This window comes from Mercenaria mercenaria, unplaced genomic scaffold (assembly GCF_021730395.1).
Source record: "Mercenaria mercenaria strain notata unplaced genomic scaffold, MADL_Memer_1 contig_1082, whole genome shotgun sequence".
NCBI lineage: Eukaryota > Metazoa > Mollusca > Bivalvia > Venerida > Veneridae > Mercenaria > Mercenaria mercenaria.
Window position 1 is genome coordinate 654 of NW_026459054.1, and position 18,091 is coordinate 18,744.

An 18,091-nucleotide genomic window follows, 5' to 3' on the forward strand; every position below is an offset into this window, starting at 1 on the left:
ATGAACAGCAAATGATTGCATGAGATATACATATACACAGAGAGACAAAATCCCGTGAAGTTGCACGACGAGAAGCCTGCACGATTATTTGACATACATTTTGCATGAGCAAGGAACATATTTACCATTTCTTTGGAAAAAATGACCCTTTCTCAAAAAATCTTCTTCAAACTACTGGACAGATTTACACCAAACTTCACAGGAATAATCCTTGCGTGGCCCCCTTTCAAAATTGCCCCAAAATCCTTTTGGAACTATGGTTGTCATGTCAACCGTAATGAAAATATTTAAAAATCTTCTTCTCTGAAACTTTTGACCGGATTTCATTTTTTTTTGTAGAAATGATCTCTAGGTGACATTCTACCATAATTGCTTAAGCCGTTCTATTTCGTTAAAAAATATGGCCGCCAGTGGGCGGGGCTTATTTTCCCTAAAGGCTATATTGTAAATTTCAAAAATCTTCTTCTTCAAAATAGCCACTTAGCAAATTTACACCAAACTTGACAGAAATGATCCTTGGGTGGCCCCCTTTTAAAATTGCCCAAGAATTAAAAGCAATTCAGAACTATGGTTACCATAGGAACAGAAATGAAAATCTTTAAAAAAATCTTCTTCTCAGAAACTGCTAGTCGGATTTCAAAAATATTTTGTTGAAATGATCTCTAGGTGACTTTCTACCAAAATTGCTCAAGCAGTTCTATTTCGTTAAAAACATGGCTTATTTTCCCTGTATGACGTTATTGTAAAATTCAAAAATCTTCTCTGAAACCTGAAGACCTAGAGCTTAGATATTTAGCATGTGGAATTGTCTAGTAGACTTTTACCAATATTGTTCAAGTTATGATCACAGGGTCAATGTCGGTCCCGCCCCGTGGTCCCTTGAATTTACATGAGTTCTACAGGTAAACATAAAAATGTTTTTCTCTAAAAACGAAAGGTACAGAGCTTAGATATTTTACATGTGGCATTGTCTAATGGTCCTTTACTTAAATTGTTCAAATCATGACTTAGGGTCCATTTAAAGCCCCGCCACGGGGTCACTTGGTCTTTATGTGAGATATATAGGAAAAAATACTCAAAACTAATCTGATCATATTTCTTAGACTGTTTAATTATAATTACCTGATGACCTCAAGTAATTAGGGGGTTACTTGACCTACTGACCTACCTTCTTGTTGTTTAAGATTAGCCTTGAAATTTGGATGACATATACAGTTTTGCACACCGCTCTTAAAACTGACTTTCAATGACCATGAATGTGACCTACTGACCTACTTTCTAAATAGGTTAGCATCAATTTGACATTTGAAACATGGAGCTCATATTACTCACGTGAGTGATCCAGGGACGTCATGACCCTCTTATTTCGGCATAGGTTTTTGATTTATATATGAACACTTCGTCAGCTACAGTGCATTCTTTTCTTCAGGTACAGTTTTGGTGAGCATAATTATGTAAAATATTTCACACATCGGTCTCTAATATATACAAGACAGTTAAAATTCATGACACGTTTCTATACACATTTCCAAAACCGAGCCTTATAAGTTCTCGGACACGGCCATTCTAACTAAATTTGTAAAATACTGATAGTTACACCTTGGCGTAGGAGCGATGGGGGCGGTGCAGTTGAGGACCAACCAGCTAAACCTATCCAGGTTTTTCGCTGCAAATTTAAAGTAATGGACCCGTAATAGTGTACCTCCTTTTTGAGGAGTATTCAATTCCTACTATAAACCTACTTTGATTATTTTTTTTCAGGACGGCGTAGGTTCAAGCCCCACTAGCACCAAACGTTTTCTTTTTATTTCTTTATTCTAGTCAGTTAAACTGTTTTCGCAAGACCAACTGTTTTGTGACATACCGCATGTTTAGTGTTCAACCCATTTACAGCTGGACACTACGCATCCCTCTTTGATTGTGTCTGACGGAAGAGGGGAAGGACTCCATATTAAGCAGTTTTTAAATCCCACCAGGACTGAACTGATTTGATATCTTTCTTCTGGCCTGTTTCGTCGGGCCCTTAAGGGTGTTTCTCTTGTTGTTCTGTCTTCTGCAAAGGCAAGGCAATGAGATTTTGGTTCTTAAGGTTTACTTTTTATATATTTATACAGTTTTACATGCAAAACCTTTTGTTTCCATTGCGTTTGTTAGAGATTCACCTGGTGGGGATTGCTCTTGTTTACACTGTCCCGTGACTTTGGAACATAGTGGGGGTAAGAGAGAGGTTGGGTGCGCACCATAAACCGGTTTAAGCTCCCCGGTAAAAGGATTTTATTTTGCCTTTAATCTTTAGTTTACATATTGTGGAAGATTTGAAAGTAGGTTTTATTTCTGCCACATGGTTACTATTAAATGTAGAGAGCAAAATTTAAAAAGTCTAACAGGTCTCGGCCATAAATTATCAGTGCTGAAGCAAAATTTCTGTCCGATTAAAGCTTTTTACTTGAGGCTCCTCAGAAAAAATGTTATCGGGCATAAGACCACACTTATTTTTACTATACGTTCTATATAGGCACTGGACACTATTGCAATTTTGCATGCATTCCAAACCCCCTTAAAGTACCTGAACCCAACAGAACTATTCAAGAGAAAAAATTCCAGCCACAATAAACATGGGGTTGACCGTCTCTTTTTTCCACCATTTTGAACCAAATCACATACATATGAAGAATACTCAAAAGGTCATGTTATGCATATTCTGACATTCTCATTCTGTCAAATTGTACATGTACCTACTATTTCATATCTCCTCTATTCAATTATGCAATTTATTGTAGGTCTTTTACTTAAAAATTCACCAATAATTACCATCAAACAGAGGAACTATTTTCCGCGTAACCACTTCCTTATTGTGGTCAACCAAGGGCAAATAACTGTGATTTTGTGCCTATCGACAGTTTTATTTTGTGTTTTTCATAATGGTTTACCAATACTTTGAGGTTTCTTTTATCAAAATCATTGGTATAATATTTCTCTGCGATCGTTTGGTATTTGAAATTTGTCTCTATTTGAGCTTGAGGAAATATCATAAATTATACAAAATTTTGAAGAAAAAAAAGACACGTTAAAAGTTGTTTAAGAATTGCAACACAGTGCAAAACCGTGTTAACTTTAAGACCGTAATAACTTAATTCAATTTTTTAAACATTACAATTACAGGTCCACTACCTTAAAAAGGAAAAACGAAAGAAAAATGTAATTTCTAATTTTTGACAATAGGCATCACATCAAATCCTTATCAGTACATCTAAATGCTCTCTCCAAAGGGGTTTTCTGTTATTCCTAAGATTTCTTTTTTAAATCAAAACTTGCATATGCTGTACCACCAGTCTCATAGTTTGGGGTGAGGTTTATCTAGACCCGCTGCTCATATGCCTATGTTACACGTTTAAATATTGCATAATGGTTTGTCCGCTCGAGCGCCTCGAGTGATCTAAGTCTGTCATATTTCATTCTAGCCGATTACAACATATCTTTCTACCTATTTATTATACCGGATTTATATTATCCCAGATCAAGCTACTGTTATAATATCCCCATCCTAAATTGCAAAATTTGTTGCATTATACTTATGTAGAGAAATACAAGTCACGTGCCAAATTTGATACACGTGTGAACACGGCGGGAAACAGTCTCCGTGGACTTTATCGATTTATACACGAGATACGGTAATTTCATGTTTCTTCTACTCGTTTAATCTGGAAAAAAACAGAAGTCAGTCACGTAACAATTCCGACAATTAAGGACATACTCCGTGGATTTTAAAAACGTAATCCAGACTGTAAATTTATCAGAAATATATGAGACATTTTAATGAAAAATAAAAAAGAAAAGATAACATTTTTGTTTAAAAAATCACTGGCAGAGGTCATAAGAATCCTGCGGATGCAAATTTTAATAGACGGTCACTTGAAATTGATAAAATGATAGATCATGGCTTTTTAGTTTTTATGATTTAAAACGACGTTTTTTTTTCTGGACGCCTTACCAGTAATTTAAGTGAAATAAAGAGAATGAGCCCACATTCAGATTTCGCTTTCAGATCAAGAGTCAGTAATGCTCTTAAAGGGAGATGCCTCCATATAAACAGCAACATTTCAAAAAAAAAAATGAAATAAAACACACTGATTCTTGTAACTGATAAAATGTTAATAATATTGTTCAAAAGCCTGGAAACTAACAAGATGCTAAGAATTCGGATTTTTCTAGGTTTTTATCCTTACAATCTTAATTACAGCAACAAAATATGTGCAAAGCTTTCTATATAAAAGTCTCGATAATACAACACACATGTAGCACGATAACCTCTATTTTTAATACAAAAACAGAAATTAATGAAATGAAAATAAGACTGACCATCCTTTTTTCGTACAGTGATAAATAATCAACTGGATCTTCCAACAAATCTGGCCAATCGGATCCAGTTTTCATCGGTCGGTTGGTGTCTGTAGTAGAGCTTGAATCACCACTTCCGTCGTCTGTATCCGTGGGATATTCAAATTTTACATCACATAATAAGTATGAAAGAAATATATACTTTTCTGTTAACAGTATAATTTTGCCGCCGGTGTTACATCAAGGTGACACAATGCACGTTGTCTATAACTCTTAAATTTAAAGGACTCTTAAAATGACAGTGCCCTTCCAGTCATTATTTATTGGCGAGACGTTGGTAGATACACCGATTTTCAGTAAGCAAGCTAGACGGCTTCGTCACATGACGGAACGAGCAGGGCACGGGCTCAAACCCTCAGAGGGCATGAAATTCATAGGCAGCGGTCATAAACACACGGTTACGTAGATCTCACCACACCGAGGGATAACCCTAAACTCAGTTGCCATTTGATGATGAAAGGGTGGATCAATCAATTTTATAATAAAACCCTAATTTAGATTTAAGTTATTTTGTTGGTTTTCTGTTTGTTTGTTTGCTTTTACTAGTCTTAAGTATAAATTGCGATGAGTGAAAGTTTAATTTTCAGCATTTTATCTTAGAACATAAACTATCATATTTGACATCACTGATACGTAGCTTTGTATATCTAAATTCGAACGTTTCTAAATTACCTTTCGTCTTTTCAGACTCTGCTGGTGAGGACGATCTAACTTCATCCACCATTACTGTCTGAAAGTAAAAGTAAAATAAAATGTAACTAACATAATAATGTATCCAAATGAAATAAAAAAGTACCTCATTACAACATTGTTTCAGATAAACATTTTACAGTACAATAAAGCAAGTACTATTACATTGCTGAGGGGGAAAGTTTCGAAATAAGCTTATAGCTTCCAACTCAATCTCTATGTTTGTATATTTGTAAAACTGTAACAAGTTTAACTATATCATTAAATACTGTTTAAACCAAGTACTGATAACAGCAATATAGTTTTCATTATTTGCAATATTAATGTTTGCAGCAATAGGTAAAAAATCCATCTTATGGAAATAAAAGGGGTATAGACCTAGCTGGAAGACTTGTATTTATCTATGGAAGGATTTAATTATAATAGTTATGTAGCTGCACGCCTTTTTCGGAATGCTTTCAGAAGAAGTGGTTAATAGGGTTTTGAGACAATAGTAAGTACTTTCAGGAGTATTAATATTTCTGAAATGAGCATTTCTTTGATTTTGGAAACAATTGCATCTTAACAAATAATGCCGCTCTGAATTTCCTCGCAACTGCATAAATTACAGTTTCTATCCTGAAAAGCAGTCTGCCTGATGCTATAGAGAGCCTATGGTTTACTGTACGGAATTTAAATAGTGTGATATAATCTCGACTTGGTAAAATTTTGAAGTATTTTTCGATTTCCGGACTTTCTTAAAAACTGCTATATATTAGACCTATATTTGATTACTGTATTTGTGCATACAAAAATTGTTTAAATTGGTCTACAAGTGTTGACTGATTTGTACATATATCTGTCTGTAATATTATGCTGATTTTGTCAAAAGTCTGGTCTTCCAACAACGTTTTAAATGCTTTTTATTTTCATAATCCATTTAAATTAATAATTTGTTTACTTTAAGATGTAGTTATAAATTTGCTATCTTTTCCTGATAATGGAAGGTTCTTATATAAAATCATGCGACATTTTACAGTAATACCAGTAGGTATCTAGGTATCTCCCCAAATTTCGGTAAAACATATTCACGGGTGTACTTTTCCTTGCTTTTGTTAATTTTCTAAAAAAAATCATTGTGCACTTTTCAACTAAGTCAAGAGTTTCATATCAAAACATTTCGGAGCCATATGTTGGTATCGGCAGAACAATATGATGAAAAAGTTTCAACAGTAAGTCGATTTGTAAGTCAGCGTTATTTGATTCTACATTGCTTTTGTTGCTTGCTCAGCGACATGTTTCCTTGTTTTTAAAACAGATCCATTATTTGTAAATTTCACCACTTGATAGTGATATTTATTTTTAATTTAAATATCTTAAGTACTTAATTTGAAGCTTTAATTATGTATGTTTCTAGCACCAAATAAAAGTATTTTTGTTTGATCTATGTTAACATCTAGTTGCCAGGTTTGACGATGCTATCTAAAAGTCTTTTTTCCATGTATGAAAATGAATGTAGAATCAAACAGTGGAGAGTTTTTCAGAACGTGAAAGTGTATTGTATACACAGGATGCTGTCAATCTTCTTAAGCATTGTTTAATATTTAAACGTACATGTGTTCGGAAATGCTGTTTTTCTAAGTGGGTTATGTTTTTTCAATATATATAATGACATACACCTATGAATTAAAAACACTTTAAAAGCAAATAATAAATTTATCAGTTTTTTTTTTATTCTGATCTGGAGTAAAGTTGCCTTTAATAGTGTTTTGGAATAAAATCAGTTAAAGGCCTTTTGAAGCATAGAACGCTACCAAGCAACATAATAGCAGACTCCGTTAATCCAAATTTCTTTTGAATATAATCAAGCCCTATTTTCCCCGGCGATCGCAGTTTTACCTATTGTTTTTATCCCTATGTACGATGCTCTTTGAGATACACAATACACAATACACCCAACTGCATCTAGTTAAAGCTACCTAAATATTTTTTGTTTAAAACTTGAGCTATCACTAAAGGTTATGAATGTACCCCCCGCACACACTGATACAGTACACTGTAACTTGACGCACACAAGATTGCACAATTACTTGGACTGTATGTATAAAGACTCTATGTGTATTTATAGTTACAAAAAGCAAAGTCCCATAATTCTGCAGAATGTTTTTTTTCTTAAAGAACATAACATGTATCATGCACAAGTAAGGTTAGTACTGATCACTTGTGTGAAGTTTCATTAAACTGTGTGCAATAGTTCGGGTGATTAGGCGCGCACAAGAATGCATATGCAGTCTCTGTGTAAATAGCATAGTAACAAAAACAAAGTCGCATAACTCTGCAGAATACTTATCTAAAAGAACGTAACCTGCACCATGAACAACTAGGGTTGGTACTGATCACTTGTGTGAAGTTTCATTAAATTGTGTGCAGGGCTTTGGGAGAATAGGCGCGCACAAAATTGCATATGCAGAATGTATGTATATAGTATATTAACAAAAAAAAAAGTCCCATAACTATGCAGAATTTTTTCTGAAATAATCTAACATGCATAATGCACAATTAGGGTTACTACTGATCACTTGTGTAAAGTTTCATTCAAATGTTTGCATGGGTTCAGGAGATTTGGCGCGCACAATATTGCATATGCAGACTCTATGTATCTAGTATAGTAACAAAAAAAAGTCCCGTAACTCTGCATTTTTTTTCTGAAAAATCCTAACATACACTATGCACAACTACTGTTCACTTGTGTGAAGTTTCATTAAGGAGGAACCACACTATAACTTTTTTTTCAGAGCCCACGTTATTGACTGGTACCAACAAAAACTGGAAGATATTTCTGATTTAGATCTGTGTATATTTTTACGTTTAATGCACCAGTGACGTTTCCATGACGTCGCAAACATGACCACTTCGCGCACTTTTGCCGGCAGATATACAGGGACAAAATCTGCCTTGAAATTATTGTACCGGCAATATTTTTTAACGTAAACCCATAAATTATAATGAAATGAAAGCTGACATGAAACTTTAGACGATGATTTAATCGGAATTGCTCTACGTTTTCGCGTAATAAAATGAGAGCCAAAAAAAAACGAGTTTTCTTTTTACTTAAAGACACTGATTCTGGTATGCCTGGTATGTGGCCTATGGAGATGATAAGGCCTGCGTATTGGCGATAAGGGCCAATACACAAGTCAGGACCATTGGTAGACTTGCTTCTGTTTATCATAATAAGCTACTGTATAGCTACTGTGCAGTAAATAAATTGCAGGTGATATTTCTCACCTTTATAGCAAATCAGTTCTCACCTTTATAACGAGTTTAGAAAGCTTGATTGAATTAGGGCTAAATAAACAAAGTGATAAGATACAACAGTGTTTTGTCATATTTTTAATAAAGTAAGTTTTTTTTAACAATTACATCTCATTATTGCTGTTTTTTATTATCAAAAATATAAAAAATGCATTCAGGCACATAGCTTTTAGAAGTAATAAATTATTGTGTATTTTGAACAATGATATATCTTTATTGCTGGGTTTTATTATACATAAAAGAAAGTTAACATTATTTAGACAACACAAGAGGAATTAAGCATTTTTAATATATAACATCCTTCTGTCTATATACCTTCTTTATCTATTAAAAATGCAACTGAACGCTTCTTTAATTTCTAATAAAATCCAGCAATTATCTTTTTTTTTCATTTTTATTTTGTTACTTTTGATAAAAAGATCATAATCATTGAATAAACAAACTTGTAATTTCTCTTATTAAGTTTTGAATAATTATTTTATAGTGAGAAATGCTTTGCTATAAGAGTTATAATTTAATTGGCCAGGACATTACTCAACATGACTGAGCAATCAAAATTAGTATCTTATCAATTAAAATAATTTTGTGTACATGCTGAAAAAAGACTAAAAAAAACAACAGCATTTCAATTAATAAAATGCAAAACACAGGAAATAACCAATTTACCTGTAGGCAATAAAATTTATGATTCTCTGACAATAATTAGGCTACATGTCAAGGCTACAGGGGTTTTATGGACCCTTATCAGACTGGACCAGACAGGATCTTGTATATTGGGGATTAAAAAGTCTGGTATTTGTGGGGGGGGGGGGGGTCACTTATATAGGAGATTTTCTTTGCCTTTAAATTTTCCACAAAAAATAGCTTCGCTCAGCATTAAAAAAATCCATCCGTAATTTTTTTTATCAAAATTGAATATGTTTTACACTAATACGTCCCGTAGATATATAGTAAAAAACAAAAAGTTTTACAGTGCCGTTTTGTGGCTATAAGAACTTTTTAAGCATCACTACAGTAACATTTTTTGACGCTGAAAAAAATGACGTGAATGTGCAGATGTGAAAAGGGTTTATTTCTGGTAACATGCTAAAAAAATAGGATAGGTAGCTAAAGTGCCGCCAGTTTTTATTTACACATTTACAATTAACTATAATAGATTTTTATTTAATGATGATTTAATCGGAATTGCTCTACGTTTTCGCTTAATAAAATGACAGCCAAAAAAAACGAGTTTTCTTTTTACTTAAAATTTCCACAAAAGAAAAGCTTCGCTCAGCATTAAAGAAATATCCATTCCTATTTTTTTTATTAAAACTGAATATGTTTTACATTAGTATGTTTTCTGAATAACAGTCAAAATTTAGAAAGTTCTGCGGTGTCGTTTTAGGTAATTAGCTGTTATGCGTTGATACTAGGTCAACAAATTTACGTTTTCTCGACGTCACCGTTTCAAATTGTTTTTGAAGAATTGACAAGTTATGCAACGTTCAGATGAACGTGAAATTACATTAGTTATCCCATTATTTAGTAATTGTGGTAGCTTTTATGGAATGCGTAATCACACAGACGGTTACACTATCATTAGTTAACATACTGCCAGATCCGAATATCTACCGTTTAGGCCACTGGCACCAGATCAGAAAGAAAATGCCTCCGTACGTGTTATACCCTACCCCTAGGTATTCTATTTCTCAACTTAAACGCGCAGTTCGGTGAATGGGTATCTAGCATATTGAACAAGCGATAATTTATCTTCCATCGTGCACCAGTCACTTTGTCTCAATATTCCATATTGCTGAGATTATCAACATATTTTATGCTTTCGTCAACGTTACAGAAAAAACTTGCTTGACCTTCCCTAATGAACATCCGGTCTAGAGGTCACGACAGTGTGCACATGTCTGGCGAAACGTAAACAAACGAATACAGAATTTTAAAAAATCACAATTTTACACTAAAACTCGAAATGACGAATGAAATTCATCTTGTATACAATATTTAATTTGAAATCTTACATTGGTCTGCATCTGTTCTGTTTATTTTATTCATTTTGCACATTAATGCTGCATTTTCACATTTTAGCTAACACGTGTAGTAAAATGACGAATGACATACATTTTCACAACAGCCAATCAGAATGGTTTTTAAATCTAGAACGGAACTTCACCAGGGAAGTTCAGCAAGTTTTTTTGTGTAACATTGTAACAGCTATAAACTACGCGTTCTTTTTCTAAGATAAGATGTATTGAAGAAATGTGACCGGTACACAATAGAAGATAAGTTATCACTTGTTTGATATCCATAGTACACATTTAGCGGACTGCGTCTTTTAGGTATGAAATGCGCGATTGAAACGGGTTAGTATATTTTCCCGTTCATGACCATGGTTCTTATAGAATACCTAGTAACCAATGGGTAGGGTATAACACGTACGGAGGCATTTTCTTTCTGATCTGGTGCCAGTGGTTCAGACCCGAAATACGGAAATATTATGTTTCTGCGAGGATAAGTACTAATTAAAGAATATGGCATTCGTTTATAGTGATAAGAATAATTATCACGTCAGTGGAAACACTAGTGTAAAGTTCCTTTCAGTGACCTCATTATCTGCGTGGTCATATTCGAAGTTATGCAAGATAATAAACATGTATTATTTGAAACTCTTCTAACATATACAAAATTATTGCTAATACATTTTCCGCAAAAGAGAGTTACAGACCTGAGCCTATTTAACAACGCAAATAGTTAACATATTTTATATACTTTGTATAAAGCGTACCATATTTATGTAGTAATTTTACAGAAATGACCGAATTTGTCTTTAATAGCATAAAATATTACACATTTGTTCAGAGCAAATTGGCCGATCGTGATCACGTGCTTGGTGTGGTCAAAAAGACATGTAGACTCAGATAATAGCGCGTAGTTCTGCACAAATTTCTCGACGCATATTTTACGATTTTTATCGCTTCTTTATTACTAGGTATACGATATATTACTATAGATATCTTAATGAAAGTTACATTCATTTGTAGAGGTATTCAAGAACTATTTCAAAAAGATATAGCGCAAGGCTCAAACCCGACCCAAAGGGTCGTCCGGGCTCGAACATGGGTTCCATTATGTCAAAAAGCAAAAACACTACGAAAATACACTTTATTTTTCTGAAAAAATATTTTACATCAACTAAGGCTCATAAGTAACACGTTTTGGCGAATATCAATTATTCCTATGGAAATAAATAGTTTTAGGTAAGTTTTGTCCGTCTGTACGATCGGTAGACTTGCTATAGGGACCGTATAACGCTAATCTTGGTCGCATTTTTTCGAAATATTCATCAATTTCTTTTTTTATAAAAAAGCGTTAAGAGTAAGATATCAAACTGAAATTTCTTTTAAAAAGTAGTTGGAAATATTCTAATCGAATATGAAAAACAATTGTCTTCCCCGATGAGCACGCCGTCGGGAAGATTTGCTGAGCTTTGCCATTTTTTGGCTTAAAATATTTGCCGTAAAATAAGGAAAAAGTCATTTTCTGATACCTGTCCTGAGCTCTGATGGCATCATATGGACTTGTAAATAGCTTAAATGTAAAGCTAGGACATCTACAAACATATTCATCTATGGTATAGGTAGGTACCTGGGGTGTTGAGACTCGAACAAAGGTCAAAATCTAACATAGTGTCATTATCAGCTGAAATTCAGTATGATTTTAATACAATACCGTTCCTCCATGTATTACCTCCCCTGACACATATGGCACACCCAGGTTTTCGAACATGGTCTTAATCCATAGCCAGGACCCATACCTAGTCGACCATGTATTAAAAGGATACAAGTTTATGTCAAAAGGGACCCAACTGGGTCGAAAACCTTCCAGACATGGTCAAAAAAAGCCATTTCGAACCTACTGCGTAGCCGTGACATGGCCTTACACCCAATAATAAATATATTACAGTTAATTGTAACTGTGTAAATAAAAACTGGCGGCAACTTAGCTACCTACCCTATTTTTTTAGCATGTTACCAGAAACAATTTTTTTTGCCTAACCTTAAGGGCCATATCTTCACATTCACGTCATTGTTTTTCAGCGTCGAAAAGTGTTACTGTAGTTCTTATAGCCACAAAACGGCACGGTAAAACTTTCTGTTTTTTACCATATATTTACAGGACGTATTAGTGTAAAACATATTCTATTTTGGTAAAAAAGTTACGGATGGATATTTTTTAACGCTGAGCGAAGCTATTTTTGTGGAAAATTTAAGTAAAAACAAAACTCGTTTTTGGCTCTCATTTTATTAAGCGAAAACGTAGAACAATTCCGATTAAATCATCATTAAATAAAAATCTATTATAGTTAATTGTAAATGTGTAAATAAAAACTGGCGGCACTTTAGAGGAGAGTTAGTGCGCACAAGATTGTGTCTATGGACGGACAGACAGACGGACGGACAGGTAGACAGACAGACAGACAACCTGAAACCGGTATATCCCCCTTACAACTTCGTTGTGTGGGGGTACAATAAGGCTTTATCAAATAAGTAGATACAATAACTTGTATCATTGTCGACTCGGTGTTTTCGGAGCCTGTATCACCTTAATAAGTCTGACAACTTTAATTTCTTACTTTCCGGGATTTCCACTGCAGATCACTACAAGAAGCAGATCATCGGTTCAAAGAAGTAAAATAGACAAGAGCTCGTCGAACACGAAATGCCCCCCTTGATGCATTTAGTAATTGCACAAGGAACAGAAATTATATGCACACTGTAAATAAGTATATGTAAACCATGTGACCCACAGGGCGGAGCCATATTTGACCCTTGGGGAATAATTTGAATAATCTTAGTAGAGGATCTCTAGATGATGTCATATACAAAATATCAAAGCCCTAGGCCCTGTGGTTTTGGACAAGAGGTTTTTCAAAGTTTTTTCCTATATAAGGCTATATAAACCATGTGACCCTAGGGGTGGGGCCATATTTGACCCCAGGGAAATAATCTGTACAATCTTGGTAGAGGACCACTAGATTTTGCTACATACCAAATATCAAAGCCCTAGGCCCTATGGTTTTGGACAAGAAGATCAGAAACCATTTAACTGTTCCTGGCCAATGTGACCTTGACCTTTGACCTAATGACCTCAAAATCAATAGGGGTCACCAGCTGGTCATGACCAACCTCCCTATCAACTTTCGTGATCCTAGGCCTAAGCGTTCTTGAGTTATCATCCGGAAACTGTTTTACTGTTCAGGGTCACTGTGACCTTGACCTTTAACATACTGACCTCAAAATCAATAGGGGTCATCTGCTGGTCATGGCCAACCTAACTATCAATTTTCCTGTCACTAGGCCCAAGCGTTCTTGAGTTATTGCCTGGAAACCATTTTACTGTTCCTGGTCACTGTGACCTTGACCTTTGACATACTGACCTCAAAATCAATAGGGGTCACCTGCTGGTCATGACCAACCTCCCTATCAACTTTCGTGATCCTAGGCCTAAGCGTTCTTGAGTTATCATCCGGAAACTGTTTTACTGTTCAGGGTCACTGTGACCTTGACCTTTAACATACTGACCTCAAAATCAATAGGGGTCATCTGCTGGTCATGTCCAACCTCCCTATCAACTTTCATGATCCTAGGCCCAAGTGTTCTTGAGTTATCATCCGGAAACCGTTTTACTATTCAGGGTCACTGTGACCTTGACCTTTGACATACAGACCTCAAAATCAATAGGGGTCATCTACTGGTGATGACCAACCTCCCTATCAACTTTCATGATCCTAGGCCCAAGCGTTCTTGAGTTATCATCCGGAAACGGATAGGTCTACATTCCGACCGACCGACCGACCGACCGACATCTGCAAAACAATATACCCCTCCTTTTTCAAAGGGGGGCATAAAAAAGTGGAAACTTCACAGGTCGCTCAACATGACAAAAACGAAAATGTTGCAGGCTCGGTTTGACCGAGCCTGTTCATGGACGGTAAGGCGTACCTGCCTAAAGGGTACGAATTAGTTGGTTCGGATTTTTTCAGTTATGCAAACAAACCAAACAAAAGATTTATTTTCAAAATTGAACATTTTACTGCATTCACATTATTTTATTATAAATTATGATTATATTTGCTTTATATGATGAGGGTTAAAAAGTTTCATAAAACGGCTTTTCCCACCATGCCAACAATGTAAACAGATGGTCATAGGGCATAAGAGAACAAAATCAAATAAGGCATCACTATGCATATGTTTCTCACCCATTATTTTGATGTCAATAATGTAGTTCTTGAAAAAATGTTATTATTAATCTCGCCTTCGGCAAGTTTCTTGCTTTTCTATTGGTCACAAGACGTCACGTACAGACAGGATATATTCCATTTCCTTTTATATAGTCTGCCCCACTTATTACTTTTACCTCGTTTACAGTGCCTCGTTAGCAGTGCAGGTAAAGTCATCCATTTATATATACCATACATCAATATCGCAAGACCCGACTTTCAATCTTTCATTTCCTTTCAATAAAGTTTATTATAAAGAAATAATCATACTTTTTTTCTTGTCTCCCCAGAGACCGTAATGCTAAATGACGTTACGGCGACATTCCAATATGGCGGCTCAAGTAGCGTATTAAAACTAGGGGCCAACTCAAAATAAAGATGCCAGAGTTAATATTTAATAAGAATGTGTTGGTTTAAATTTATGTGCAGGCCACCTCAACGCCAAAAAAGAAAAGAAAAGAAAACAACAACAAAAATAACTTAGAAATAAAAAGAAAAAAATATCAAAATTGTGCGTGAGAACGCCTCCTTATTTTGATAATACATTGGCAGTCTTTTTAAATTATTTTTTGTTTCTTAAGTATCATCACTTCAGTTGATGCAACCTAAATATTACCCCTCGACGAGTCGGGACTGTATGTATTTTACGGAATTAATGATATATTACCTGTTTTGTATAAAAGCGGAAACTAAACATCGCACCCTGTCTGGATGTGTCCTTTTTAATCACAGTCTGAACGGAAAGGGCAATAAACAATTTACTTTTTAACATGAAAATGTTTACTACTCGAAATATTTGAACCGTAGAGACTTTTATCAATACTTAAAATGGCCCTCGTAACTGTTTATAAGATGCTGATCTGCTAGAAATAGAAATATTGAGTTAAAAAAAAACAAAAAAAAAAAACAAAAAAAAACGCTTGTTCATATTTCTTTATTTTTAATGTATATTTAGGATCGAATAATGAAATATCAGTTTCAGACAACGTGCCGTTGAAATGTCCAATTTTTAAGTACATACCCTAGACCAGTGAGTATTCGCAAAATATACCAGAAGTTTGAACCTGAATACATTTTTTTTTTAAAAAAAAATGCAAATGTAAACTTGCAAATTCTGTAGGTCTGCAAATCATCACTGAAGATAAAAAAAAGTAGAATGGACCACTTTTACTTTTCCGAAGATATCAATTTAGCGTATTATTATTATTATTATCAAAATAATATTTAATAGAAATATTTGTTAATCGTATCCACTTCGATTCACAACTAGTACATGTGTGTCATTGAATATCAAATTGTTCGGCAGGGCCAACTCTTTCAAAATAAATAATGTTCACATGAAAAAACTCCTTTTAACTGTTTCTATGGCAACCATTCCTTTTTGGAAAGGACAACCATATAGATGATAATCAGTCATATCTTGGTCAGTTTTGGTCATAAAACAATAAAAATGGTATCAAAATGAAGCTATTAAATTAACTAATTTGCATATTCATGAATAATGAGAATGTTACAAAATGGCAATATTTTGATGAAATATAACATTTCCTAAGTTTTAAATCAATTTAAATAAAACAAACAGTTTTGATCTGGTCTTAAAGACTCTCAGTGTTTTCTAAAATAGTATTTTGTTACTCTTATGGTAATTGTTTTTTACTCCAAACTAAGTATGCTTAGCTAATTTGCATAAAATGACCCAGTGCCACAAACAACGAATAAAAATCTGAAACCGCTAAAACTGAATAAACTGATATAATTAATTGTTGCCAATGAAATAACAATTTTTAAGTGATCTGTATTGTTCGGAAACATTGAGTAAACACTTAATTGTAGGAGAAATAATAATAATGTAACATACATTACACATGTTACGTTACCATTTCAACGACCTTGTTTTATGGCATCAGTTAATTAGAAAATATTCTAGAAACATAATTAATATTAATAATTTAATACTATAAGAATACAATATGCTTCTTTACTCGTCAAACAAGGAGATTTTTCCGTACCACACTTTAAAATACGTTAGCACTTTCGTTGTTTTTAAGAAGATATGTAAAGCAATTGAAACCATAACTAATCGCATACTGATTTATTTAAACTGTTAGGGGTAAATTTTAAGATATTGTCTTGCCTAAAATATATATTGCACCATCTACGTAACTATTTTTTAGATAAAATTTCAATCAAACACACAGTACTACCAATCTGTGCACAGCTGATATGTGCAGTCATTTCGTGAGTAAAAATCAAGTTTTTAAAAAAAGCATTTCTTGAATTTAAGACATAGCAGTGTTATAAGGATATATACAAAATCAACCTAGTTAGCTCAACAGGCCATTCGACTTCCACCTGTTTAATACGGAGAACTTAGCACTTACTTGTAGAGACCTGATTAGTCCTGGAACAGAATCCAGGGACACTGGTTAGATTATCTGCTCAACGTTATATGTCTGAATTTCTGTTGCAAAGCGGTGCTAAATCAAAACTAACCAACAAAAGAAAATGTGCAGGCATTTAAAGTAAAAACTTCAGATTTAAAACTTTTACCAGGTTGACAAAACTGTTATCTTTTATTAATACCAAATCAAGATATAAGAAATATATTAAAGTTGATAGATACAAAATAAAGAAGTCTATTGTAGTAATTTTGAAACATTTACAAGAATGACAGAATGTCAGAATGTACAAAATATTTATTTGATATTTCAAAATGTACAGACAAAGACTAAATTGTACTTTGTAGTGGAATATTCCTGGATATACTGGAACATTAAGAGAAACATTAAGAGACACTATGCATGAAACATAACGAATAAAGTTGAATATCAGGTATCAAAGGCTATGATAAAGGCATAACCTGTCTTTGCCAAAAATCCCAACTGTAGCAAGAGACTTGAGCTCACTTACATTAAAATGATACAAATTGTAATCAAATGTCATTCATAAAACCTAAAGAGATTTTTTGATAGCCCGTGATCTTATTTTTTTTTCAGTTGCTTTCCATTTTATAAATGATATGTTATAGAGCAACACATTATTCAGAACAGCTAACTAACATGAAAGTGTCACAAACTGACATACGGGCCTCATTGTATCTGTAGTGTAAATGCAGGTATTGTATCATCTTTTTGTAAATTTTAGAGTTATTGAGGTAAATGTCTGATTTTTTGCATGAAATACCTCTCATGTTTTTCTGTATTTCATAACTTAAATTTCCATGTAATTTTTTAAAAATTCGGTTCAGTTATAAGAAAGTTGATATTTTATAAACTTCAGTAATTCATGTTTTTATCCCCAAAGCCACTATAACGGGCCTTAAATTGTCAAATTTCAATCCGCGCCAAAGTAGTCAGATTTCCCGGCTATATCGTGATTCCCGTGAAAATGAAAATAGTCTGAGTTCACGCATATGCCGTGTGTCCCATGAAA

General features: G+C 34.0%; 1 protein-coding gene across 1 annotated transcript in view; it reads right to left on the reverse strand.

Moving 5' to 3' along the window:
• Positions 1–4,359: 4,359 nt before the first annotated feature.
• Positions 4,360–18,091, reverse strand: part of LOC128551430 (uncharacterized) — a gene marked incomplete at its 3' end in the record, with an annotated part of 55,668 nt that continues 41,936 nt past the window's right edge. The window contains exons 9-10 of the mRNA XM_053532283.1: positions 5,071–5,128; positions 4,360–4,481 (exon numbers count right to left, since the gene is read on the reverse strand). Coding sequence (XP_053388258.1) covers positions 4,360–4,481; positions 5,071–5,128 — 180 coding nt within the window. The remainder of the gene's footprint in view (positions 4,482–5,070; positions 5,129–18,091) is intronic.